General features: G+C 38.6%; 2 protein-coding genes across 5 annotated transcripts; both read right to left on the reverse strand.

The window, feature by feature from the left end:
* Positions 1-126: 126 nt before the first annotated feature.
* On the reverse strand, positions 127-25788 carry IFRD1 (interferon related developmental regulator 1). Of its 4 annotated transcripts, none has more exons than XM_003407216.4 (12): positions 25682-25788; positions 20446-20550; positions 20217-20301; positions 19321-19445; positions 16317-16474; positions 13420-13470; positions 13159-13337; positions 12962-13070; positions 7758-7892; positions 4557-4685; positions 4030-4125; positions 127-876 (listed from the first exon to the last, which is right to left on the reverse strand). In XM_003407216.4, the coding sequence occupies exons 1-12, from the start codon at positions 25770-25772 to the stop codon at positions 787-789; spliced, it is 1353 nt and encodes a 450-aa protein (XP_003407264.1). In that variant the 5' UTR covers positions 25773-25788; the 3' UTR covers positions 127-786. The 4 variants fall into 4 exon arrangements, with proteins under 4 accessions (XP_003407264.1, XP_064145867.1, XP_023400328.1 ...); XM_064289797.1 differs by having other exon boundaries at positions 19417-19445; positions 20217-20325; XM_023544560.2 differs by having other exon boundaries at positions 20217-20325.
* Positions 21655-26012, reverse strand: LOC135232224 (uncharacterized). The gene has a single exon (XM_064289798.1). The coding sequence runs from the start codon at positions 25972-25974 to the stop codon at positions 25816-25818; it is 159 nt and encodes a 52-aa protein (XP_064145868.1). The 5' UTR covers positions 25975-26012; the 3' UTR covers positions 21655-25815.
* Between the last annotated feature and the right edge of the window lie 1681 nt (positions 26013-27693).

Here is a 27693-nt window from a genome sequence, read left to right on the forward strand (position 1 = left end):
ATTTTTTTCATCTTCTTAATGTTTCTATAAACAATCAAAACTTTGTCTACCTCCTCCCTACCAGGCCAGGTCATTTTGAATTCTGTACCTAGAATCAATGTTTCTTCTATTAATAAAGAAGCACTGTAAGTGTGAAAAGATCTTTATTTCAAAGTAAAAAGCACAAAGTCTTACATAGCATATAAAATTAGTGTTACCACTCTGAGGTTAAGGTTAGCAACCTTTCTGGCATATGCAAATTCATCAGGAACTCCCAACAGCCAGATTAAATGGTCTGCAAGTATAGCTGTAAGATCTCGTGGTTTAATTCCTTTTGTCCATCCCAGTGACAAAATTAAAATAGCTAGGTTCCATTTAAAAATTAAAATACCGCAGCTTTTCCAGAGGAACTAGCTTCCAAAAATTGTATCCAGAATTGTTTGTCTAAGGTCATATTTTATACCTTTTTATCATTATAATCAATATTTCTGATAACCACAGTATAAGAAACTTAACCTTGTGTAATAGTTTTTCTCATCATGAAATCAAGTGAAACACCAGATTTTTTTCTCTTCACAAGGAGAATATGACTAAACATTACCAACACTTATTTTATTCATATTTACTGATTCTATTTACAGAGAATATTCAATAATCAGAACTAACCATTTATAATACTGTACATTAAATTACAAGTAATATATAACCCTTGCTACAAAAGTTATCTATGTTGACCCCCAGAATAAAAACCGTCTCTAATTAGGAAAAAAACAGAAAATAAGAAAGTAGTCTTCAAATACTAAAAGTCTAGAAGAATTCTCCAACATCTGCTCTCTTATCTCGACATTTGCTCCGAGCTTTTGTTCGGGCTTTGAAGGCTGCAGAGTTATATAAATGCTGAAACGAAAAAAAGGAAAGCATGTGTGGTCAGTGAAAGACTTAGGAATTCTTATAAAATGAAAAAAATCACAAGGGCAAGAAATAAACTGATTTGATCCTATAAAAAATGTTCGAAATGCACACACACACATGCAAAATGGGGGGTGGGGGGAGAATAACAGATAATAAAAGAGTTAATGATTATTCTGTGTTGGAAAAAAAGTATCAAATCAAATATGTAAAACACCATGAAAATTCCAATGAAAAAGTGAACAAAGGGCATCAACATATTTAATCTGATGATCGAAAAGACAAATTACACACTAATGTGGAAAAAAAAAAATGTCCAACCCTGGGGTCAGTTAAAATAGCAAGGAAAAAAAAATGATTAAGTACCATTTTTGTACCTTTTAAACCAATAAATTATTTAAATTATGAAGTCTAATCCTGTCCAATCTGCGTAATAGCTATGTGCCTTCAGCCAGTTTTGGAGACATTAGAAATGACAGAATAACTTTGGAAGGTATTTGGCAATAAACCCATGCCATCAAGTTGATTCCAACTCATAGCTACCCTACAGGACAGAGCAGAACTGCCCCACAGGGTTTCCAAGGAGTGCCTGGTGGATTCAAACTGCCAACCTTTTGGTTAGCAGCTGTAGCTCTTAATCACTATGCCACCCAATACATACCAAAAAGTCACATTCTAGCCCTCTACTCCCATGTAGAGAATTTCTTACAAGAAATAATTCTAAAGAAAAATATAAAAATGTTAATTTTTTGACAGTTTGAAAATACCTATGAATCAGTTACGTGATCATAAATACAAAGGTTTTATAAAAATATTATTAAGCACTTCACACACACTGGATGGTTATAATTTAAAAAACAAAAATTAGGGTCTGCAAGAATACAGAGAAATTGGTACTCTCGTATATTGTTGGTGGGAACGTAAAACGGTTAGGCTGCTGTGGAAAATAGTTTGGAGGTTCTTCAAAAGTTAAACATACGAGTACCATACAATCCAGCAATTCTACTCCTACGTATATACTCAAAACTTGAAAGCAGCGACTCAAATAGATAACTTGTACATCAATCAAAGTTCATTACTGCACTATTCCTACTAGCCAAAAGACAGAAACAATCCAAGTATCCATCAACTGATTCATGGATAAATAAAATGTGGTATATATCTATTCTTCAAAAGTTAAACATACGAGTACCATACGATCCAGCAATTCCACTCCTACGTATATACTCAAAACTTGAAAGCAGGGACTCAAATAGATAACTTGTACATCAATCAAAGTTCATTACTGCACTATTCCTACTAGCCAAAAGATAGAAACAATCCAAGTATCCATCAACTGATTCATGGATAAATAAAATGTGGTATATATCTATACAATGGAATATTTTTCAACCATAAAAATAAATGAAGTTCTGACACATGCTGCCACATGGATAAACCTCAAAAACATTGTAAGTGGAAGAAAAAAACCACACACACATATTGTATGATCCCATTTATATGAAACATCCAGAGTAAGTTAACCAAAAGACAGGAAGCGAATTAGTGGTTGCCAGCGGCTGGGTGGAAGGGAAAAGGAGAATGACTGCTTAATGGGTATGAGATTTCCTTCTGAGCTGATGAAAATGTTTTGAAACTAGGTAGAAGTAATGGTTGCACAACATTGTGAATGTACTAAATGCCACCAAATTACACTTTAAAATGGTTAATTTTATTGCAGTAAAATATATATAGTCCTAGCCTTATGACATAATCAAGTTACAACAAACTGCATGTATGACTGTTTTTTTTTTTTGGTATACCTTATTGTCAATAACATATACTACACTGCTGTTGGTGTTAAGTGCCATCAAGTTGGTTCCAACTCATAGCGACCCTAGGTACAACAGATCAAAACACTGTCTGGTCCTGCGACATCCTCACCATCGTTATGCTTCAGGCCATTGTTGTAGCCGCTGTGTCAATTCATCTCATTGAGGGTCTCCCTCTTTTTCACTGACGCTCTACTTTACCAAGCATGATGTCTTTCTCCAGGCATTAATCCCTCCTGATAACATGTCCAAAGTATGTGAGATGTAGTCTCACCATACATACGTTGAAATATATCTGTATGTTTATACATAATATTTCCAACCCCCAAAAATGACGATTGGATTTATAAAGATACTGATGATAAAATGCAATAACAATGAAAACTAAAAAAATGAGGCATTCAACTTACATCAGAACCAACTTACAACAGAGTCATCAGAACTGAACCCCGTTGTAAGTCAGGGACTACCTGTACGTATATGTATGTGTGTATAAAATTAAGGGTATTTAAAATGTTAGATGAAAATATGTTAATTACTATTTAATGTTACAAACTCTGAGCACTTCAGTTCCTAGCTTATTAAATGAGTTTGGTACTTACTAAGCAGGCGCAGTATCTGATACAAAAGAAGCACTGTCTTTACTTTTAAATATAAAAACCCACAGAATAAACGGAAACAAAAATGAAAATAATTTCTGTACGAAGATAGTAGGGTTATAGCTAAAAAGATTTCATTAAAAACTCCTCACAATCTAAATCCAGTAAAACTTCTAACATTTAGTACAGCAATTGTGTGTGAGAAACACCATGAAAAACTAAAACTTCACGTATAGACAGAAACCACTAAAATACCTTTCTTTGAGATGTTTAGTGTTTTGTTTTAGTCATTACTATTATTTTTATTAGTGAAACAGAATTACATAAAAATCTCCTAATTTCTGAAATATCAAAGTCACCCCCTATTTTGTTATATATGTTACAAATATCACAGGAGAAAGATGTGGTAGTCTGGTTCCACAAAGATTTACAACCTTGGAAACCCCATGGCACAGGAGACCTACTCTACTCTGTCCTACAGGGTTGCTATGAGTTGGAACTGACTTGACAGCAAGAGCTGTGGTTTGTTTTGGTTAGGAATTTTTGTCAAGTGAATAAACGAAAATAATTTCTTGAGCGATATATTCACTCATCAAATATTCAATAACAAATGACACATGTTTTAAGACAATGAATTTACCAAATATTATTTAATTGGTTTTCACCGACATTAAGAATATCAAATAAAGCTTACATACTGCTTGTTTAGTTCTTTTAAAACCAAAACCTACCCTTTCAAAACGAGAAATCTTCATCGTTTTAAGAGTTGCAGCATCAAGCATAACCGGGGGACCAAGTTCAAACACATTGCGAAGGAATTCATTTGACTTATGTAAAAAGAAAAACGAGGTAACGTTCAGTATTAAATATCATAGCTCTTTTTTATACTAAAGTGAATCTGTTTAATAAAAGTTATGTGGAACTTGTAAGTATGAACTTGTCAGTTATTTTGTTTTTCAGTACGAGATCAAATTGTTTTCCAATGCCTTAAATTCAAAAAAGCTATGTCAAACTATTTGATTTCCTATGAGATTTCAATAGCTGAGGTCTAAATTAAAGCTACTCCATGCTATACATTGCCAAAAAAAAAAAAAAAAAACAAACTCATATTTATTCAATTTTACTTTAAAAAATAAATTTACTCTTTTGTATTAAGCTGAAAGCATTTTGGATATTTGAATAACTTGAAAAGCTAATTACATTAAAAACTGCTCCCTAATTTAAAACGGAATGTATAGAAAGGATGTCATCCACTTACCTGCAGGTGGTACTGCATCCCCGACCCAAGAACCTCTTTAAAGGTGTCATAGGTGTGTTTTTTGACCCAGCAATCAATATACATGCGTTCAGGACCAAATTTAACAGTTTCTGTTGGAAAATCCCGTTCCTAGCCAACAGAAGAAGAACCAAAATTATAAGCAGCACTAATATGGCCTACAAAGATCCTATGTAAACACAATTTCTAAACAGACATATAAACGTTAGGATAAACAAACAGTACAGTTTACATTGATACCTTCACACCCGAGATGTGAACAGACTTAAAGGTACTGGCCTATATGTTAGAGCACAGACATCTATTTAGCAGTGGTGGACTGAAGGCACAACTGAGTTTGGAAAAATATTGGCGACAAAACTATCGCGATTTTTTTTTAATTTCATTTTAGTCACAACAAATTTGAAAAAGAATCAAAATGGGGGAGGTTTGCAGGACAGGTCAAAAGACAAGGTGCCACCACTAGGCAATGGGTGAAGTGGTGCACAGCAGGGATCTAGGAAACGAAGTGAACAGACCAAAACAAAAAGGACAAAACAACTCGAGGTCTAAGAGGAGGTTCATTAAGAAAATGAGAGGTAACTCCTGAGTTTAGATTTCAGAGATGGAACAATTCTGCCAGAATCTACTTCTAAGGTATAACCATAACGAGTGTGGCCCCAGTAAAACGAAGTAAACGTCATTGAACAAATAGAAAGTATGGTTTTTCAAATGGATAGAGAAGTCACCCAGAACGGAGGCAGAACTTGGTAGGAAGGCAAAAACTGGTTCCTTAAAACCGAAGACTCAAAGAAGAAACTAGTCTACAGAGCTAAAAGATCACACAAGCCACAGTCTCATCTATCCAGAGACCAGAAGAAGAACTACATGGTGCCTTGGCTGCCACGACTGATCGTTCTGACCAGTGACACAACAGATGATCCTAGACAGAATGGGAGAAAAATGCAGAATGAAACTCAAAGTCTTAAAAAAGACCAAGCTTACAGCACCAGTAAAGACAGGAAGAACCCTCAAGACTATCACCCTGAGATACCCATTAGACTGTACCTGAAAGCATACCCAGAGGTCACCTCTCAGCTAAATAACAGATTGATTCATGAAATAAACACTATCACCCATGAGCACTGTGCTCCTTTGAAAAATCATCTATAGGAGACAAAAAGGTCAACATTTATCCTAAAGATGAGAAAGTAAGGGGGGTAGGAGGGACAATAAAGCTAGATTAATGGAAGCAGAACAGAAATATGGAGAATATTGACACATTGTGGAAACCCTGGTAGCACAATGGTTAAGTGCTACCGCTGCTAACCAAAAGGTCAGCAGTTCAAATCTACCAGGCACTCCTTGGAAACCCTATGGGGCAGGTTCTACTCTGTCCTATAGGGTCGCTATGAGTTGGAATCAACTCGACGGCAACGGGTTTGGTTTGGTTTTTTTGACACACTGTAAAAAATATAACCAATGTCACTGAACAATATGCATAGAAATTGCTAAACAGGGATCTAATTTGCTGTGTAAACTTCTACCAGAAAAACAATAAAGTATTAAACTAAAAGAAAAAAAAAAAGCTGGTTGCTCAGTTCTTTGATGAATGAATACGAAAGAGTAACCAGGAAGGGGGTAATGGCAGTCACAGGGATGGCAGAAAGAAGGTGATGGAGCTTCTCAGAATAATCACTGCTAAGTGCTGAAGCTGGCCTGGCTTAAGGGACTCACTATGTTTCTCAGGTCCTGTTGTCCTTTACAATCTATTACCCAGAGGGGATGTATCAAGACAAAATCTGAAATAGGTCTAATCCAGAATATTAAGGACATGTGATCTTTAGAGGCTACAATATCTCCAAAATCCAAATATAGGAAAAATTTAGTTACCTGAGAAAACAGCTTGTCTAATTTGGGGTTACTGCCACACTAGTTAAGGGGGCAAATTCAATTCTTAATACTGATGTCTACTCAACTTAGCAGGGGTTTGTTTGTAGGATTATAAAATCCAGAGTAAGTACAAAATATTCTTATAATGCAATAAGACGCAGCATAACCAGAAAATTTAGATTCTAGAGGTTCTGTATACTAATTTATATCTATTTTATTTTTAAAAAGTAGATTAAAATGAACCAAGTAGTTCTTAAGCAGAGTACATATGAGAATCGCTGGAACATTTCTAAACTGGATCTGGGCTAGGGCCTTAGCATCTCTTTAATTATTCCCATTCTAAATTTTCACACACACCTCAGGTTGAAAACCACTACAGACTCAATGATATATTTATCCTTACAAGAACTGTCATATCAAATAGTAATATCTTGAGAAACTTACACTTTAAATCCAAGAAATATTTCTTAGCTAGCAAAAAAAAAAAAAAAAAAAAAAACACATACATATTATTATATTATAAAAAAGTTTAGTATCCTCCACAGTGACACTGCCTTCGTCCTAAGCTCATTTTAGCCATGCACTCCATTCCCTGAAGGTTTCTAATTCAATTTACTTTCCCTGTGTATTGAAGCAGGTTAGAGGACTATAGAAGGAATTCAAGCATCAGATAATGACTTTAAGTGACCTTGTAAAGATGCTGAGATTTGTTATTTTGGTTTTTAGCACCTGGCCTTCCTGGGAAGAGCACAAAGGTCTTTGTTTAAAGGTAACGAAAGCCAAATTGTACACAGAGGGGTAGGTGGTAACTTACTACATTCACAAAATAAACACTATACTAAGTACGTATGTGCTAAGCAACACTGCTTATGTGATGTCAAGTACACCAAGGTGAAATACATTTTATCACACTGAATCTTTTAATTTTTTTTCAAACCTAAAAAGCAAATGTACCTCTATACATCAGTATTAAATTTTCCTGTGTTTAAAAATAAGAAGTTTTCATTTATGTCGTTAAAGCCTTGCTCAGCGAGTTTCTGTCCGGGGTGACAGAACAATTTGGAAATAGTAGTGATGGCTGCATAACACGATGAACACAATATCACTGAATTGTATGTGTAAAAAATGTTGAAATGGCAAATGTTTTGTTACATACATTAATGCCAAAACAGAAAAATAAACTCTGCCCAATGAGAAAATTATCTTGATGAAAGGTGAAGCTCCATCAACAGAAGTAACCCAACTGTCAAGGTTAGCCTGAAACAATATCATTTCAAAATGAGTACCTATCAACGCATTTAAGAGGCCTACCTCCACCGCTCTCAGAACATCTCTGAACACCGACCGCTGCTTTCTTTTGTCCACTTTGGCCCGGTGCTTATTTCCATCTGTAGCCAATGCCCTAAGCATCTGGGTCAAAGACTCCATGTCTTCATAAAAAAAGTCCTGGTCAAGAGAAACAATTTTGTTTGGTGGTTGTACTTTTTCAAACTCTTCTAGAGCCAACAAAGAACAGTTCACTAGGCAAATAACCCAGCAGTGCTGCAGAGAGCAACACAAATCTTCAAGCCGTCTAGAGATCTTGGCCCACAGGCACACATAAATACATGCATGAAACTATGCACTAATTTCATATAGAAACGCTGACTGCAAATCAATTAACATTCCCCTTCCAAGTAGAGCCACAGGCATTTAACAAATGCTTATTGAGCTCCTACTGTACACAAGCTATTACTGGAATTTCAAACAAGTTCAGTGAAGACAGATATCCACGTATCGATACAGTTTCTATCCTTTGGCTGCTCAGTTTCCGAACCCCACATTCCCAGTACTCCAATTATTTTTTTTTGCCTGAAGTGTAACTTATACGTAACACTTCTTACAACACTTAAATTTCTAACTTACTGGCCATATTTCAAAGAGCACAATAAGGCATTTATACCAGATGGATAACTAGGATAATTAAAGTGCTTAAAGTAAAGATACTTGAAGCAGCTCTGGTGGCACAACGGTTAAATGCTCAGCTGCTAACTGAAAGGCTGACAGTTCAAACCCACCCAGCCGCTCCATGGGAGAAGGACCTGGCAATCTGCTTCTATAAAAACTGAAGCCTAGGAAATGCCATGGGCAAGTTCTACCATACAATAAAACTATACTCTGGGACATATAAAAAATGGGCTCCCAGAGACATAAACGAAAACCTTAATTCTTATCAACAATAAAACAGCACAGTTGTGACTAAGGGACACTCAAAAAGTCCTAGATTAGAATTCAAATCTACTTCTCATTACACCAAGTTTTTAAAATTATAAATCATGATGGTTGTAAAGACTAAGATGATAAATATAGTCAAATGAACTATGAAGCATGAACTGTTATATCAATATTCTAGATTTAATGGACAGCTCTTATTGTTATGATATAGCCTTTTTCAATCTAATCCAATACAAATGTGGCAAACAGGTCAGCTAAAGGTCATTACTTCATACTTAAATAACCGCTACAATAAATTAAATGGTTTTAAAATGTGACCAGAATTAAGGTAACAAAATGAAACCACAGAAAACTCCTGAGGTTTAAACAGAGCCCCCCTGATTAAATCCCTGAACAAGGTGAGTGTAGGTTGAATAGTGTACTCCAAAAATTCATGTCCACCCAGAACCTCTGAATGTGACCTTATGTGGAGATAAGTTGTAGGTATATTTGGTTAAATTAAGATGAGGTCATACCGGATTATGGTAAACACTAAATTCAAGGACTGGTGTCTTCGTAAGGAGGCCATGTAATGACACACACAGGAAGACCACCATGTGATAACACAGGCAGAGACAGGATTGCTGGTAATCACCAAAGGCTAGGAAGAGGCGAGTAAGGATTGATTCTTCCCCAGAGCTTTCAGAGAGATCATGGGCCTGCCAACACCTTGACTTCAGACTTCTAGCCTCCAAAACTGAGTCATAAATTTGTTGTTTTAAGCCACCCAGTCTGTGGTAGTTTATTATGGTAGCCCAATACGAGACTACAAATTCACAGAAAATTATTCCAAAAACTAATGTGTCTATATAAAAGCACTGATTTTATATAAAATGAAACAAACTGAGCCTTCTGCCACCTATTTTAAGTGCTGTGAAATAAAAATCAAATGGAAGTAAATAGGAAAACAGATTTTGATCTCCCCGCCCTCTCAATTATTTTTAAAATGGCTTTATCTCTAGATATCTCTTTATCATTACCTCTTGAGCACAAAGAGTTTTATTCCTTTCATTCCCTGCTGAGGCAGAATACCTGTGTCAAGGTATGGAGACATTTTTACATAGGGTCAGTTATCCTATAAACAAACAAAGGCAGGAAGGGGGAAGAATGCTGAGTTTCCCTTTCTGGAAGTATCGACTCCAAGTTATTTAAGATTTGGTCCCAAGGACTATGTTTAGTCTCTGGACTATCTTTTCCCTCTCTCTACTATCCCCTGTCAGGTCAGATGGGGATGAAATAAGAAGTGGCGAAGGTCTGCCTATACTATATTTTGGCATATTTTCCCAAGTCAAGCTTGAATCAGCACCTCATGAAGCCTTCTCCCACCCAAGATCTGTAATCTGCCACCATATAGTCTTTGTTTTATTTTAAGTTGTCCTAAAGTTCCTAAAAGGCCACTACTAGACTATTGGTGGGGAAGAAGCACTATTCAGCTCAATAATAGTATAGGAGAAGCTACCACTTGCCTTGTACCTAGCGTGTGTTCTCAACAACCCCATGAGTAGAGAAAGTTACTATTACTCTATTACTATCTCCATTGCACAACGAGGCATAGAGAAGTTGCCCAACGTCATCCAACTAGTAAGGGTGGGGAAGATTTGAATCTCGGCAATGTGGCTCCAGTGCCTACTGTTATCTACTCAGTTATATGGCAAACATGCATAGTAAGCAACGAAAGCTCTCATAAAGTATTAATTTCAACTTGGGACAAACAGATATTATTAATATTTCACCAATTCTATCTTTAAAAACCAACTCAAGAGGCAGTTCTCTAGAAGTTTCTAAGTCTCCCAGACAGAATTCATCACACATCTAGATTCCTGGGTTAATATCACAAACCAATTATGCCAGCAAAAAGTTCAGAATAATTCAATGCCACTCATTTGCTACAAGAATTCTACTTTAAAACTCCCTATGTACTCATCAACCCTGGTTTAATTAACTTTTTGAATATCCTGTAACTAAGCCCCATCACACCACACTCTCACTCACACACACACCACACACAAAAGATATGTGGGTTACAATATATGTTTACACAACTTAAACAAACTCAATATGTATAATTTAAATTGTATCGTTACTTCAATTTAAGACGTATTTCAAAAGAAAAAGAAAAGAAATAAATTATTATTTCTATAAGCAAAGAACACAAGATTAAAATTGGGACATCTGGTTTCTTTGCCTTTAGGTTAAGGACCCATTAACAAGCTAAATAAAACTAAATTGCTAGCTAACCTTGAGTGTAGTTTCTCACATAATAAGGAGAACCATTAGCTATTGATGGCATTTACTTACTTACTATTACTACTGGCTATTCTTCCCAAAAGGGGAGGGTAAGAAGGTGGGGAGAGACACTTGACAGTTAAGAGCCTAAACATTTTCTAAACACAGGCCTAGAATGGAATGAGAAAACTAAATATGGCAAGCAACAAGGAACACCGTATTAATCCTAACTGGAATTATTAACTGTTAAAAAAACTTCCTAAACTGTAGAAAAAGTTTCATTCTGGAAATATAGACTCTGTCTCAAATTAAAAAGCATCTAGTAAATAATACAAGGTTAAAAATAACATTTCCTGTTTTTCTTACTGGATCTTTCTTGTTATCATGATAGCATCTATGGATTCAGTGTGAAGGCAACAAAAGCTGCTTTTCAATTCTAGAAATCAGCACACTACCTGAATCACACATTTAAAAACAATTCCACACTTCCAGCTCTAATATTTGAGGCATTTCTTTGGGAAATCTTTCGAATATAAAAAAAAAAAAACTGCTGTCAAGTTGATTCCAACTCATAGTAACCCTACAGGACAGAGCAGAACTGCCCCTAGGGTTTCCAAGGTCATCTTTATGGAAGCAGGCTGCCACACCTTTCTCCTGTGGAATGGCTATTGGGTTCAAACCATCAACCTTTCGGTTAGCAGCCAAGCGCTTAACTACATGGCTCTCTAATCCTTAGAGGTTGCAAACTAAAGTGCTCAACTGTCCCAGTTCACCTGGGAAGAGGAATTTACTGGGAAATAGGACTTTTTGGTGCTAACAGTGGAAGAGCACTAGGCAAACCAGGATGGATGACCACCCGGCAAACCAGGATGGATGACCACACTATCACCAACTCAAATACCTTTAAGAGCCAAGCCAATGCCAATGGTAACTAACATCAGTGAGTGAACAGGGTGGGGAGGGACTGCAAAGCACATGCCCCAGTCTGAAGGGCCATGTATGTTTCCACTTTTGGCTTAGAGAAGTTAAACAACAGTGACTGAACTCACCTGATCCCAAGTATATGCTCACTTAATATTTCATCCAACTGTCTGATATTCATTAAAAAGGATGTGTTGCAGGCCGAATTGCATCCTCCCCAAATATATATTTAAGTCCTAACCCCTATACCTATAAATGTGATCCCATTTGGAGATAGGGCTTTTCTTCTGTTATGTTAATAAGCACAACGGTTAAGCTGGGCTGGTAACAAAAGGTTGATGGTTCCAACCCACCCAACAGCTCCAAGGTAGAAAGACCTGGCAATCTGCTTCCTTAGAGATTACAGCCACAAAAACTCTATGGGGTAGTTCTACTCTGTCACATGGGTTCACTATGAGTTGGAACTGACTTGAGGTGCTTAACAACAATGAAGTCATACTGGAGTAGAGTGCATCCTAAAAGTAATCCCTTTGGAGTAGTCTTACAAAGGTGAGTACAGAGAAAGATGCACAGGGAAGACCCCATGTGATGACAAAGGCAGATGTATCTATAAGCAGCAAAGGACTGCCAGCAGTCACCACAATCTAGGAGGAAGGCCCCATGAAGGCACTGACATAGCCGAAGCCCTGATTTGGATTTTAAACCCCCAGACCTGTAAGGACATATATTTTGGTTCTTTAAAATCACCCACTTTGTGGTTTTCTGTCATGGCAGCCCTAGGACACAAAATATCCTTGAGTGAATTACCTTACCGTGTCCTATGTCTGCGAAATCCACGCACTTCCATACAGATTAAACAAAACTCTCCATGAGCAGAGAACATCCCTAAAATTCAGTTCTATAGATAGCAAAACTTAATAATAATGAACTACACTCGAATATTGCTCTACCAATCATGATTGGCTATGCTCTCAAAAGTATTATACTGCCATTGCCAAGAAGGCTCTTAAGCTGGCCACACTCCAGAGTTATCATCCCATTCTTAATTGTAAAAGTAATGATAGAATAATGGTCTCTGCAACCTAAACTTTTTCCTCTGTCAACTAGATACTTACATTATCCATTCCTCTGGCCAATTCAAACAGAAGTGCCAAAGACTCACCAGCAGCAATTCTCATGTTTACATCATCACAAGAGAGCAGGCTTGGAAGCTTATGTAAATGCCTAGAAAACAGTTATTTATTACTACGTGAACCAACTGGTTATGTCACTAAATGTTATCTTTATAAAATACGAAACTAAAAATACATACATCTCAAGCTTTTTCTTCACTTCATTGATTGGGCATATGGTCAGTAATAAGGTCCATGAGAGAAGGGAGCTGATATGAAGGACTGTATTAGGGGTGCTGCAAATACCATTAGTGTCTTTCTCTTTGAGGTATGACTTGCTGAAGATATTTTCCAAGCACTCTAGAGTTGAATATAGCTCCTAATGCATAAGAATATCAAGTAAGACAACCGTCTTAAATTAGATATGTGCAAATAACTTATGTCAAAGGTTTTAGACTTACGGTAATGTCATCCGTGGCAACAAAACAGCAAACACCAAAGCAAGTTGCACACTAAAAAAAAAAAACATGAAAATACGGATAGTTTACAATATTGTACCTTATCAATTCTACATCTTCCTGCTTTTATAATTCACTGTGAAAATTTTCTCAACTGTACAATCATAGAAGGTCCCAAGCATAGCATGAAAAGAGAAAGAGCGAAACTGAGTACTGGGCCAAGAGTCAAGAGAAGAGGGTTTCAGCCCAGGCTCCATTCCACTATCAAGCTCACAGTATGACTCCAGGAAAGTTACTGCACTTCTCTTGGGCCTTTCTTTATCACAGAATTGGAAAGGAGGCAGTGTATACAAAGGAATTACATAATCTCTAAATCCATTCCAGCTCCATATTCTATGAGTTAGATTGCTGGGTTACTCCACTTACTCTATGGGAGTATTCTGAAAAAGGGTAAAATTATCTATCTTCCAAACTGTTTCATTTTCATATGCTTTACAGATGCCGAACAGATCATTTCAAGCTTTAACTCCACTGTAAAGGCACAGATGAGGTTTGGACATTTGCGATAAAGGAGCCTACTCCCTCTATTAAATCTTTTACAATACATTAAATTTGCTATAGGTTTCTAAGGTTTTAAAGCCACTTACATTCGTTTTTGTTTTTAAATAGACTCCAGTATAAAATAAGCTTCTAAAACCATAAAAGAGCAGAAATCTAATAAAATTTAAATACTTATCCTCAAACCTCTCACCTAAAGAAGGAGTTTATTAAGTCAGATTTCACTCATTTCAGAATATGATAAAAAGAGGTTGTGAGAATTCTATAATTGTCCTTTGTTAGGAAAAGGGAGGCTAAACGTGAGTACACTTTGAGACTACAAAGGTAATGCTTACCTAATAGACTCAGAACACAATACTTCTACCATCTACTTATAATTTATACAATCTGATTATAACATAAACCAAACCGGTTGCTGAGTTGATTTCGACTCATAGCAACCCTGCAGGACAGAGTAGAGCTATCCCATAGGGTTTCCAAGGAGTGACCGGTGGATTCAAACTGCTGGACTTTTGGTTAGCAGCCACAGCTCTTAACCATTATGCCACCAGGGTTTCCACGCACAGGAGCCATTAATCCACAGAACAACACTTTAACAAATTAATCATATTAAAAGCAGAAATTTTACCAGGAATAACAAGTTAGCACCAACTATATGTACCTCCTAATTAGTCAGAATTTGTAATGTGTGAGATTTGACTAGTCTCCATTTTCCTTTTCTCCATACGTTGTCACTAAAATTCCCTCATGTTGTTAAAAGTATCACTAAAGCTTTAAATCTTTAAAGTCACATTTCATATGCCCAGGTTTCAGCTAGTTCTGTTCCAGAATTAAGGACGCTTGTGACAGTAATCTGCTTGGTGTCACTATTTTATCCATTCTGGTAGAAATTAGACGTTAAAATGTAAAAGCAGCCTCAGCATTATTCTCAGCAAAGAGATATTTCAATGAGTATTTCCTTCTCCTAAAGTGAGTAGCAGAAGCAAGGCCACAACTCTCCTTTTGATGGCAACTCTAAGAGAAATGACACTAAAATTTAAGACCGCGTACATTTAATACGGATTCCTTCTGTTGTTTAAAAAAAAAAATCACATTCACGTGCAAACAAAATTCAGTAATTATTCCAAATGTCTACCTGCAAAGTGTTTCCTGTCTTCCTGAGATCACAAAAATACAACCACAGTCCTGCACAATTTAAAAGTTACATGGAATTATCCAAAAAGAGGGAACAAAAAGGTAAGTAACAAGAGCTAATGAAACATTTTAGAACTACAACTATTGGAGCACATAAGATTTCCATGAAGTCACTAACTCCTATTTCTTCTCCTCCAGGGCAAACACAGCTAGACCATTCCCGGCTTCCACAGCTGGGTCAGATGGGCACAGAACTAATGTTCTCAGGCCTGAGCCTCTGTTCTCTTGCTTTCCACATCCAGCTGCTGGAGGAGAGACCTAGAGGTGGAGCAGAGGCACACAGCGGGGGCCTGCCTCCCTGCCAACTCGTATGGGGAGTGAGAATGGCTTTCGTGAAGCCACAAAGATGGTACAAAGATTAATGTCATTTACCTTAAATAATACTGAAGACAAAGCTAATTTGAACAATCAGTATTAAATGCCTCAAAGAGTTTCAGAGTTGAACTAGTTCAACTTGTTAGAAAACAGCTTAACGCTCACGTATTACTTTACAAATAACCTACTAAGAATAGCTCATGTTTCTGTGCTACAGCAAAGCGTGTTCACGTGATCATTTAAATCACTTTTTATTAACCTGTTGCCATCAAGTCGATTCCGACTCATAGTGACCCACTTTTTATTAGCTCACCAAAAATAAAACAAAAAAATTTTAAAACCACAATCTAAAGTCAGATGTTAAGAGTAGTAAATGTCAAAGAGTTAAACCTTTCTCAAACCCCAGAACTACATGAATGTTTTACAAGTCAATTTCAACATCTACCCAAATCCACCTACGTAAACACAGCGTTATGCTTTCTGACAAGACTGTGAGGCCAAGGTAGCCAAAAAAAAAAAAAAGTTTGTCACTAATAAAAAAAGTTCCCATTTCAATCAATTATCCACTCTCCTATTACATTTCTTAGAATAAAAAATAAACACCTAATAAACATTAAGTATCTAGACTGTTTTTTCAAGTTCCAGTCCAAAATTATTCTACAATCATCCTAAGTAACTCGATATTGTATTTAATATCAGTATATTATATTCAACTTCAAAAATATAGGAATTTACTCTCTAGGAGATGCTCTATGGAACATTCTTCATCAGAATGTCTGGGTGTCATGCCTAGCTAGATGTATAAACATAAAAATCTTAAATCTTACACTTACAGTTTGCCTAGTCTGGATACTCATTGTTCCATCAGAAATTATTTTCTTTAGGACTGGTCCAAGAGTCTTTAAAATCTCTTCACTTTCAATTCCGGGGCCCAATTGAATACAAAGAACACACGCTAACGCTGCAGCTGCACGTTGCTCATCACTCTTACCTAGAAAGGAGGTCAAAGCACAACTATGACGAATTATTTGCAGTAGGCTAACTTAAATATAGCTTACAGAACAGCCATTCCCCGAATCCGCTTCACTTCAAAATATCGGGTACCATTAATGAAACCCATGCTACGCCCCAGGCTTTGACATAAATTGGGAAGTCAGTGAAGTTAAGAGTTGAAACTTTGGAAACAGAATTCATTCAAACCCTGGATCCACGACGTATTTGTCAAATGATCTCCAATTTGTTATTCTTGTTCTCTAGTTTATCCATAAAACAGAGATTAACGCCTACCTCAAGGTGGTACCAGAACAGTTCAACAAAATGTTTTAAGCCCATTTCTACCTTCTAACTCCTTAATGTACCCATATGAATAGTGCTCAAGTAGCCCATGAATTAATCTCTCAAGCATTTCTGATGTACACAGCCCGTTCCTTAAAACACTACGAAATATGTTTCTATTAAGACAAATGTAAATTAATCCTTTCCAGAACTGTTTTACACCAAAGAATTTGGGCAAATATTAAACTTAAATCTTACATGATAAGTTACAGAATTATAAAACATGAAGATCAAAAGGAAATTTTTAAAGGTCACCTAGCCTAACTACGCATTTTAGGAGACATTTTCAATGTAAAACACCTTTAACAAAGCTATTGTTAAATCTTTAAAACGTTGGCTGTGCTATCAACTACACAACTAACAACTTATGCAACCAGAGACCAGTCTTCTCACTCTTCCTAGCCCTTCCTTTATTTTGCACAGCGAGGGGTGGATTAGATCAACAGTTTAGATCATGACAAAGCTTTCACCTACGGCAAAATGAGGAAAATAAGGATATAAAAGCTAAGTTCATTCAATATAAAGGAGCATGTATGCTTCCTGGAGCCCTGGTGGCGCAGTGATTAAGAGCTTGGCTGCTAACCAAAAGTCAGCTGTTCAAATCCACCAGCTGCTCCCCCTTGGAAACTCTATGGAGCAATTCTACTCTGCCCTATAGAGTAGCTATGAGTTGGGTGACTCGACAGCAATGGGTATAACAGGTATGGGTATGCTTCCTACATTTTGGTGCCTGGAATATTGTTTTAAATAAAACAATAATAATGGCAGAAGGCAACTATTTCCATAATGTCCTTACTTGGCAAAATAAAGTCAACTGGTAGCCCCGAATCTTTTTAATTTTGGTGATTCCTGAAGTTGAAAAGTCTGGTAACACTAATTCTCTCAGGTCTCTCATTCGTAAAAGTTCTATGATTACAACAATACAAATTCTGCAACTCTATTACAAAGTTCTAGAATTCAAATACACGAGGTGAGATTCTATAAAGTACACGTCAATCCCGAATCTGTGAAACATTTCATAACATGGAGGAACCTGGAAGGCATTATGCTGAGCAAAATTAGTCAGAGGCAAAAGGACAAATATTGTATAAGACCACTATTATAAGACCTTGAGAAATAGCATAAACTGAGAAGAACACATACTTCTGTGGTTACGGGGGGGGAGGGAAGGAGGGTGGGAGAGGGTTTTTTACTGATTAGTTAGTAGATAAGAACTGCTTTAGGTGAAAGGAAGGACAATACTCAATACATGGAAGGTCAGCTCAATTGGACTGGACCAAAAGCAAAGAAGTTTCCAGGATAAACTGAATGCTTCAAAGGTCAGCGGAGCAAGGGCGGGGTTTGGGGACCATGGTTTAAGGGGACTTCTAAGTCAATTGGCAAAATAATTCTATTATGAAAACATTCTGCATCCCACTTTGAAATGTGGTGTCTGGGGTCTTAAATGCTAACAAGCGGCCATCTAAGATGCATCAATTGGTCTCAACCCACCTGGAGCAAAGGAGAATGAAGAACACCAAGGTCACATGATAACTATGAGCCCAAGAGACAGAAAGGGCCACATGAACTGGAGACTTACATCATCTTGAGACCAGAAGAACTAGTTGGTGCCCAGCCACAACCGATGACTGCCCTGACAGGGAGCACAACAGAGAACCCCTGAGGGAGCAGGAGATCAGTGGGATGCAGGCCCCAAATTCTCACAAAAAGACCATACTTAATGGTCTGACTGAGACTAGAGGAATCCCTGCGGTCATGGTCCCCAAACCTTCTGTTGGCACAGGACAGGAACCATTCCTGAAGACAACGCATCAGACATGGAAGGGACTGGACAGTGGGTAAGAGAGAGATGCTGATGACACTTGAGACTGTGTTGGCATCTCCTGTCTGGAGGGGGGATGGGAGGGTAGAGAGGATTGGAAGCTGGCAAAATTGTCATGAAAGGAGAGACTGGAAGGGCTGACTCATTATGGGGAGAGAAAGTGGGAGTATGGAGTAAGGTGTATATAAACTTATATGTGACAGACTGACTTGATTTGTAAACGTTCACTTGAAGCTCAATAAAACTTAAAAAAAAAAAATTATACGTCAATCCACAAGTATGATCAATGTTTTAAAAAAGAGCAAGAGGACACGGGATAGATATAATACTTGAATTTTAGAAAAATGAAGTAGGATTTTTTTTTTTAACACTTTTTATTTACATTTGACACAGGCTTTCAAGCCTTTCTAACAGGAGGATGGCAATCACCTTTCCTGATGTGACAGAAGATGGCAATTCACCCCAATCCTTCCTATTTTCAAACTGTTTATTACATAAACAAAAACAAAGTTTCTACCAAACCTCATTTTGAGTTCTAACAAACACAGTGTATTTCCCGACTATGTAAAATGTTACAAAGAGCAAGCCAATGCTCTAGTGGCATTAACAAATGCTACTGCAAGGAAGGTAGCAAATTCCTTGTAAGTTCTATGCTTGTGACTCAAGAACAAGGGCGTTACCTTTTTTTAGGCAGCGTTCAATGCTATCAGTTAAAGTCATTCTTCTTTCCAAAATAAATTCATAAAGCATTTTTGAACACATTGCATTTTTAATACCTTCAAGAGCTGCCTGCCTTGTCTTTGCACTGTTGAAAGCAAAAAAAAGAAAATCCAATTGGAGTGTACCATCAAAGACTTTTAAAAACATTAGCTTAGTGCTTCCTTCTAATTTTTTTCTATCTATAGATTTCTTATCTAATTGTCACCCAGCTCTAAGAATTCTTCTATAATTTAATTTTCATTTACAACTCAGCTTATTACACAAAAGATGTGAAGCTGCCTTATATTATGGCCTTTGTCTATTAGTTTAATAGCCTTAATTTTACACGATGACATATTCCACAGTTCCAATGTATAAAACATGTTTCTCTACATTACACTAAGTAAAACATTTTTAATAATACAAAAGCCTAAAAGTCATGTTTGCATATTCTAAGTCTCTTAATTCCATTTGTTTTAAGTCAATTCTGGAGCTACTACGAAGGTAGAAAATAATTAACTTTGATATTTTTTGTCTGTAACAAGATTAGTGGGCAGGAGGCTTAAAGTAAAGTTTAGCTGTCCTTTCTGGTTGAAGATTAACTTTTATTTCAACAAATCCACTTCAATTATTATCAAATACAGTTATGCATGCACTACTATGCTAGAATAATGACTAATTTGAGTCAATCTAAATTTGGGTGGCACTTTCATGCTTCAGATCAAAAGTCCAGAAGGAAAGGAAACAATAAAACTTCAAAAGTACACAAATCATCCTCTAAGGGAAAACGTACTGTTACATCAGAGAGCTGCACATATTAAATATATAAGATGGCTGACGAGAATCATCCAGATAAAGAGTTCCCATTACGTCCTACCTCTTATCCAGCGTCAGGTCAATAAGCCCCTTCAACTTGTACTCTAAGTCCTCTTGAGTTCCTTCCTCATCAAGGACTTCTGGTCCTAAGGAATAACACAAACCAAGCTCTATAATTTAAATAGAAAAAAAAGGCAGATGGGAACACATAACAGTATATCTCAGGCACAAAAATCCCTTCAACTAAAATATCCTTTTATCTAAAGTTGCAAGTAATTTAGAAATCATACCATCTTCAGCAAAACTAGAGGGATCACTGTAACCACTGCAATGGCTCATTGTTTCAATTGACGCATCCTCGTCACTAAAAGGTTGAACATTTCGATGCTGGCCACCTATAAAGGAAAAGAAGAAAAAGTAGATGATTTTTTTGCCATATGTGCAAATATTTACCTTGGGAACTTTTAAATTTACAGAAACACAGTAGTAAACACCCAAACTTATTTTTTAAAAAGGGATGGCTGTATTACAAAAGACCATACTTACATATTTTTAAAATAGGTGTCATTTCACGTAGCATGTATTTTGGAGCACCAGTTACTAACAATACATATCAACTCCAGAAACAGATGAGTCACCCAACTGGGACACCAGTTTCTGATGATGGAAAAACTGATACATAAAGACGGAAAAAAAAAAAAAAAAACCACTTCCAAACTATGACTTCAAATCATGAAGACAGATCCAGAAATAGAATTACGATGCCATGGATCATCATAAGAATAAAATATGAGATATATTTTCCAAAGACAATTGCTGTGCTGAGTAAACATAACCTAAGTGTCCTTGAGTTGCGCCTGTCTTTTGTGAAGGGAATGCAGGAGAGAGAAAAGCCGAAGTCAAGATGACTTGAATTGAGGAAATTAAAAAAAAAAAGCTTGAACCAGAACTTTTAGTATTTGATATAAAAGTCTGTTAGATCATCTTTAAAATAAAACTTTCAACATATCCAACAACTTAAAAATATAAATTCTGTTATTAATAAAAAACTGCATTCCCTTTTTTAAACTAGAATCTTTCAGCTTCATTAACGTAAGGAACGTATAATCGGTTATTTCTATAGGGATTTCAAAAGGAGTGTGCAGTCATGAATTACACCGAGCGTTTAGTTAAAACACATCCCAAATTCTGCCCCTAATGTGACCTTGAGCAAGTCACCGGATAGACCTCTGAGCCCAAGCTCCTTAGTCAGTAAAATGAAAGACTGCACCAAATATCTCTTTGTTCAAGAAATTCATGACATGCTCTCAGGGAAAATCTAGTTCAACTGGCATAACAGAGTTTATAAAGAAAATGTTCTACATTCTACTTTGGCGAGTAGCATCTGGGGTCTTAAAAGCCTACAAGGAGCCATCTAAGATACTCCACTGGTCTCATCCCTTCAGGAGCAAGGGGAATAAAGAAAACTAAAGACACGAGGGAAAGATTTGTCCAAAGGACTAATGGACCACAACTGCCACACCCTCCACCAGACTGAGTCCAATACAACTAGATGCTATCTGGCTACCATCACTGATTGCTCTGACAGGGAACACAATAGAGGGTCCCAGACAGAGCTAGAGAAAAATGTAGAACAAGATTCTAACTCACAAAAAAAGACTAAACTTACTGGACTGACAGAGACTGGAGAAACCCCGACAATATGGTCGCCAGACGTCATTTTAGCTCAGTAATGAAATCACTCCTGAGGTTCACCCTTCAGCCAAAGTTTAGACAGGCCTATGGAATCAAGTAAGACTAAAGAGGCACACCAGCCTAGGGTCAAGGACCAGAAGGCAGACGGGGACAGGAAAGTTGATAATAGGGAACCCAAAGTCAAGAAGGGAGAGTGTTGACATGTCGTGGGGTTAACCAATGTCACAAAACAATGTGTATTAACTGTTCAATGAGAAGCTAGTCTGTTCTGTAAACCTTCATCTAAAACACAATAACAAAATAAAATTGACTTTTCCCCATGAAAAAAAGACACACAGAGAAATTCATGACATACTTATTATTTTACAATCAGCTTAAAATATTCCTCTAAAGGGAATAAACTGTACCAATCAAAGCAGCAAAGAGTAACAAATAAGTAACAAAGCCAAGACCCCAAAACTTCTTAAGAGTGCTTTAAAAAAAGACATCTTTAAGACAAGAAAAAAACAAAGAATCACAAGTCTTTCTAAAACATAAATGGCTGTTTCAAGGGCTCTTGACAATTTTCTGGGCAATGCTTGCTAATCATCTGATTAACTTTTACTAACATTTATCACAAATAAATTGACTTTTTTCCTTTTTCATACTCAGCCTACTTCCAAAAAAAGTACTCCTATGCCTGCCAGCTCTTAGTCAGCTCCCTTCTCTTAACTAATTTTTCTCAATGGCTTCTCTCAAAGACTCAAGGCCAAAGGGAGGATATAAAATTCAAGAAAATAACCCTGTACAAATGCCTAACTTCTTGTGAATAGCACTCAATGTGATGGCACTCTTTAGTCACCTAAGGGCTCTGGGTGGTGCAAAACAGTTAACACGCTTGGCTGCTGAACAAAGGTTAGAAGTTCAAGTCCACCCAAAGGCACCCTGGAAGAAGGGTCTGATGATCTACTTCCGAAAAAAATCAGCCACTGAAAACTCTGTTGAGCAAAATTCTACGCTGACACACGTGGGGTCACCACGATTTGGAATCAACTCAACGGCAACTGCTGGTGGGGACACTACTAACATGTTCTTGTTCCTTCTTTAAAATGCTCGCTCTTCCAACATTACTAAGAGCTCTGACAGAGCTATACACAGGAAGCCAGAGTGCCAACCCCCCAAAAAGAGGCATTTAAATCAGACCAGGAGGTCAAAGGAAGCTTCTCTGAGGTCAATCTTTATTACGGATGGATGAGAACAATTAGGGAATGGGGATAAAAAACAAGTCGAAACGGTCCCATATTAACATATTCTCTTGCGTTTAAAAAAAAAAAAAAAAAAGCACTCATTGCCATGAAGTCGATTGCGACTCACAGCAACCCTATAAAAAGGCAGAGAAAAACTGCCTTCTAGAGTTTCCAAGGAGCAGCTGGTGGATTCGAATGCAAACCTTTTGGTCAGCAGCTGAACACTTAACCACTGTACCACCGTGGCTCCATTATCTTGTGTAAGAAGTGGATTTTATCAGCTTTCTAGTACCCACTGTTAATTTTATTTTAAAAAAAAAAAGTTTTAAAGGAAAACCCATTAAGGCGATAAAGTTGATTGTATATGTGGAGATATCTCCTTGAAATTCCATTTCTTCTATGTCATTTAAAATTACAGTAAAGTGGCTGGCAAGTAAGCACAAGTTTGTATGTAATAATTTTCCAGCTCAACTATTTTTTTATATCTTGAATAAGTAATGCATTCGTGTGGAAAACATAAAAAAGTAAATCTCGCCCTCATGCCCTCCCCAGTTCCACTCACCAAAGTCAACCAGTTAGCCAGTTCTAGTGTAAACTTCCAAAGGTATTCCAAATATACACAGCTTTATAAAGTAATCCAAGAATTCTTCTCCATTTTCTTTACATGCCAAAATTCATGTTTAAAAGTATCTTTTCTATTGAAAACAAAATAATAGAAAAGGCAGCAATAAGGCTGATGAAAGGCCACAAAGGAGCCTTGATGTAAAATCTGAAGGGCAATAAGGACAGGAGGCATAAAAAAAAGTACAAGGAAGATCTGTCAGGGAGGCTTCAGGAGGTAATAATGGCTGCACCATGACTTCTAACCTAAAAAAGAGCCCTGGTGGCACAACGCTCAGCTGCTAACCCGAAAGGTTGGTGGTTCAAACCCATCCAGTAGCCCCATGGGAGAAAGACCTGGCAATCTGCTTCTGGAAAGATCACAGCCAAGAAAGCCCTACAGAGCAATTCTACTCTGTAACATATGGGGCCGCCCTGAGTCAGAATCAAATGGACTGGCAATGGGTTTGTTTTTTATAATTCAAGGTGGCCATCGATAACATAATTACCATTTTCAAAATAACTTTAGCTTGCTGCTTTTCCATTATTTCTATTAAGCAGTTTAAACTTCTAAGTTTAAAGAAGAATAAAGTTAAAAAGGATCTTCTAGATAGAATTCAAATGTTTACTTCAGATGAGGAAAAACTGAAGCACAGAGAGCAACTAAATAAATACCACAACAAACTGTTTTACACGTCGATCAAAAATAACGAACTTATGAACATCAACAGCATTCAGGTGAAATCAAGAGCAAAAAGGAAAAATCTGCTTTTCTTTTTACCTACCTGCAAGCAATAAAAATCTATTCTTACAGTCAGTTATTAGACCTGTAGTTCATGATCACAGGTTTCAGTGAGGCTATAAATCTTTTCAAATGCCAGTTTCCAATCATCTTTAACAAGAAAATTGGCTTATGTACTTTCTAGTGAACAAAGGCGTATCATTCTGAGGATCCAAGTGGCATGATGTGGTAATGCCTGAGGATACTCCATTATTTAAATCTATGATCTCAACCAATTACTAGATGAGATGATCTTTAACTAGTATACGTTAATACTTGATTTGAGTTTGGTGGCGTGTGCTGTAGAAGAGCTTTCCGCTTGGAATCCTTTCTTCTTTTCCTTAACCATATGGTTAGTAACTTGAGAACCATAAACTCAGTTAAGCACCTACCCATCCATCCAGAAAAAGCTTTAGCTTTGCTGTCAGGAGACCACAAAAAAAAAAAAAGAATCCCTAAACTTTTAGCCAATTGCTGTCTGAGCTCTTCACTACCCCTGCCTATTCCGGACTCGCTCCACAGGACCTAGAGAATGCAGCACAAAGCCGAGCAGGAGGTCGCGCCGGCTGCTGCATTAGGGCTTGAGGCTTCGGCGGGTGCTAGGTAGGGACAGGAGCAGAGCGTGGGCTCCGACAGCGGCCCCGGCCAGGTAGACGCACGGGACAAGCAGGAAGGCGGCGGGATGGGGATGCCAGGCGGGCACCTCTGCGTGGCACCGGCCCCATCGCGCAAGGCCCATGCCGCGTGACGCTAAAGCTCGTACAAACTGGCCGGACGTTCCCCAATGCGCTGGGCGGGTGGCATTCCTGAGAACTCCATGTTGGCGCCGGCGGGTCAGAGACGGCCAGTGACAGCATGAACGCCAGCTTCAAGATCTGCCCCAACCTTAGTCAACGAGAACTCGGGAGAGCGCGCCCCGGCTTCTGACGACAGCTCCTCCCCCACCCCCCGCCACAGATCTCAACTCCTGGGTCCAAAGAATACTCGCTTCCTCCCCGCCCCCACGGCCGGTGTCAAGAGTGGGGTTCGCACGCCAGATCCAAATGGCGCGACGCATGCCCCCCAGTGCACGCTGGGAATTGTAGTTCGCCAACAAGCTAGACGCCCTCGAAACCACAAACGCCCGAAGGAGAGAGAGAACTACAACTCCCACTGTGCCCAAAGCTAGGAGACTGGCTGGCCCAGCCGGCAACCAGGATGCTGGCGGCGAGGATATCCCATTACCTGCTGCCGCCGCCGTCGCTGCAGCTGCCCCTGCGCCGCCGCCACCACTGCCACCGCGGTGGGGAGTGTTCCGCTTCTTATTCTTCGGCATCGTGGGACACCCGGTGCCGCTTGAACTAGGAGATTAGCGAGGATCAGCCAATGGAGCTGCACTTTTTACTTGTGCGTCTGTGCGGCAGGCGACTGAGAGGCGAATATTCGACTAACAACAGAGGCGAGAAGCGGCGGGGGTGAGAGTGGGCGGTGGCGGCAGCAGAAATCCCCGTGAAGAGCTGTGATCGGAAACGATACATGTTTCTCTCTAGCGCGGGAGCTAAGGCGGGGCAGGAGAGGCCACGACGCCTTAAGTACCAAGACTGCCGTCTGTCGTCACCATATGTAGGCGGGACTCGAACGCTCACTAGCCAATCCCTATAAATCGCCCCACCAGACTCCTACTTCCGGCAGCCCATGGAGCGCTACTACCTGTCCCATGCTTCAAGTCTTCCGTGAGCGCTCAGGAAGCAAGGCTTCGTTGCCGCACTGAGTGCTGGGAAATGTAGTAGGCCTGGGGGCGCCAGCTTCCAGTGCTTCCAGCCGGCTTCCGTGCTCTCCTGCCTCCATTCTCGTGACTCCTCTCCCGTTTGGGGGCGGTTCCTGCCTTGGAACTGTCTGAGGTGGTCACGGGTGATGAGCAATGGGGCGGGTATGCCAGATGACGTGGGCCAGCTTCCAACTGGAACCTACGCAATCAGCTTTGCTCATTCTTGTCAGGCTGCTCGTCGCCTTCTTTGTAACTTTTCCCCTAGTTCCCTGCGGCCTCAGCCCAGGCACGGCCATGCCGCTCCTTAGAAACATTTCCTTGGTTGTAGTTGTTAAATTCGTTTAGCGATCATGAATTTTTGTAATTGGACTGTGGTCGAGAGCTATATGTCCCTAACGCCCAAAAGTGTGCTTTAATCCACTTAGTTGAGTAGTTCGTGTATTTCTCATGTTCTAGACTAGAAGTATCTGGCGATTCAGTGTCATAGGTTTCTATAGTAGACTGTGCCCTTTGACAATTCTACCTGCTAGGTAGGAGGTCAATTTGGACTAAGGGTTGGTTTCTGATAAATTAACAGCCGGTAAAACGAACGTAAACTGTAAATACCCGCATCGCGATGTTTTGTTTTTTGGTCCACCACCATCACCACCACCACCACCACCACCACCCCCACCCCGAGGCTCTGTTTTGTTACGGTTGTCATGTGTTTAGGGCCTGTTATTAGGTCCATGTACTATTCTTACGACAGACCAAACTCACTGACTCACTACAATGTAGGTGACTCACCAATCACTCCACCTCTTTCCTGAGCTCCATTCTCTTGATTTTCAACTGCCTGTGTAACACGTTTTCGCCTGGTTATCCCACCAGCAACTCAACATCTCAAACAAATATGCTTTTTATCAAACCATTGTCTTTTCCTGACTTCCCTATGTGTGTTCACAGTATTACCATCCTTCTATATGTCCGAATTCATAGATGATTCCTCTCTCTAGTGCCATCAAACCCATCAGTTTTACAAGAAAAAACAAACCCTTCGCTGTCAAGTCAATTCGGACCCATAGCGACCGTATAGGACAGAGTAGAACTGCCCCGTAGGGTTTCCGGGGAGCGCCTGATTATCTACTCTCTACTCACCCATGGGCTTAGTTTATGTCTTGACATATTAAGGGATCTCCCAGTCTTTTCACCTGCGTTTCATGCATAATAATTCTGTCTGATTCATCTATGCATCCCGTATTTTACTAATCCACTTGCTCTAATAGTGGCTCAAAAACATTCTGTGGTTCTCATAATCTGTATATTGGATGTCAAGGCTTTTAACCTGGCTCTAAGTCCCCTTCCATTCTCATCACTCACTGCTTCCCCCCATGTGTTAGTTATCTAGTGAGGCTGTAACAGGAATACCACATGTTGATGGCTTTGACAAATAGAAATTTATTCTCTCACAGTCTATGAAACTTGAAGTCCAAATCAGGGCACCATCTCC

The sequence above is a fragment of the Loxodonta africana genome, chromosome 8 (genome assembly GCF_030014295.1).
Source record: "Loxodonta africana isolate mLoxAfr1 chromosome 8, mLoxAfr1.hap2, whole genome shotgun sequence".
NCBI classification, from domain to species: Eukaryota; Metazoa; Chordata; class Mammalia; order Proboscidea; family Elephantidae; genus Loxodonta; species Loxodonta africana.

Bases quoted from the DNA above. Each gene is read 5' to 3' on its own strand.
- IFRD1 (XM_023544560.2), bottom strand. From the start codon at position 25,772: ATGCCGAAGAATAAGAAGCGGAACACTCCCCACCGCGGTGGCAGTGGT. The intron at 16,475-19,320 runs GTAACGCCCTTG...CCTCCTTTCTAG, and splicing joins TGAACGCTGCCTAAAAAAAG to GTAAGAGTGATGAGCAACGT. The intron at 4,126-4,556 runs GTAAGTGGATGA...TTTTTACATAAG, and splicing joins GGATGCAGTACCACCTGCAG to TCAAATGAATTCCTTCGCAA.
- LOC135232224 (XM_064289798.1), bottom strand. From the start codon at position 25,974: ATGTATCGTTTCCGATCACAGCTCTTCACGGGGATTTCTGCTGCCGCC.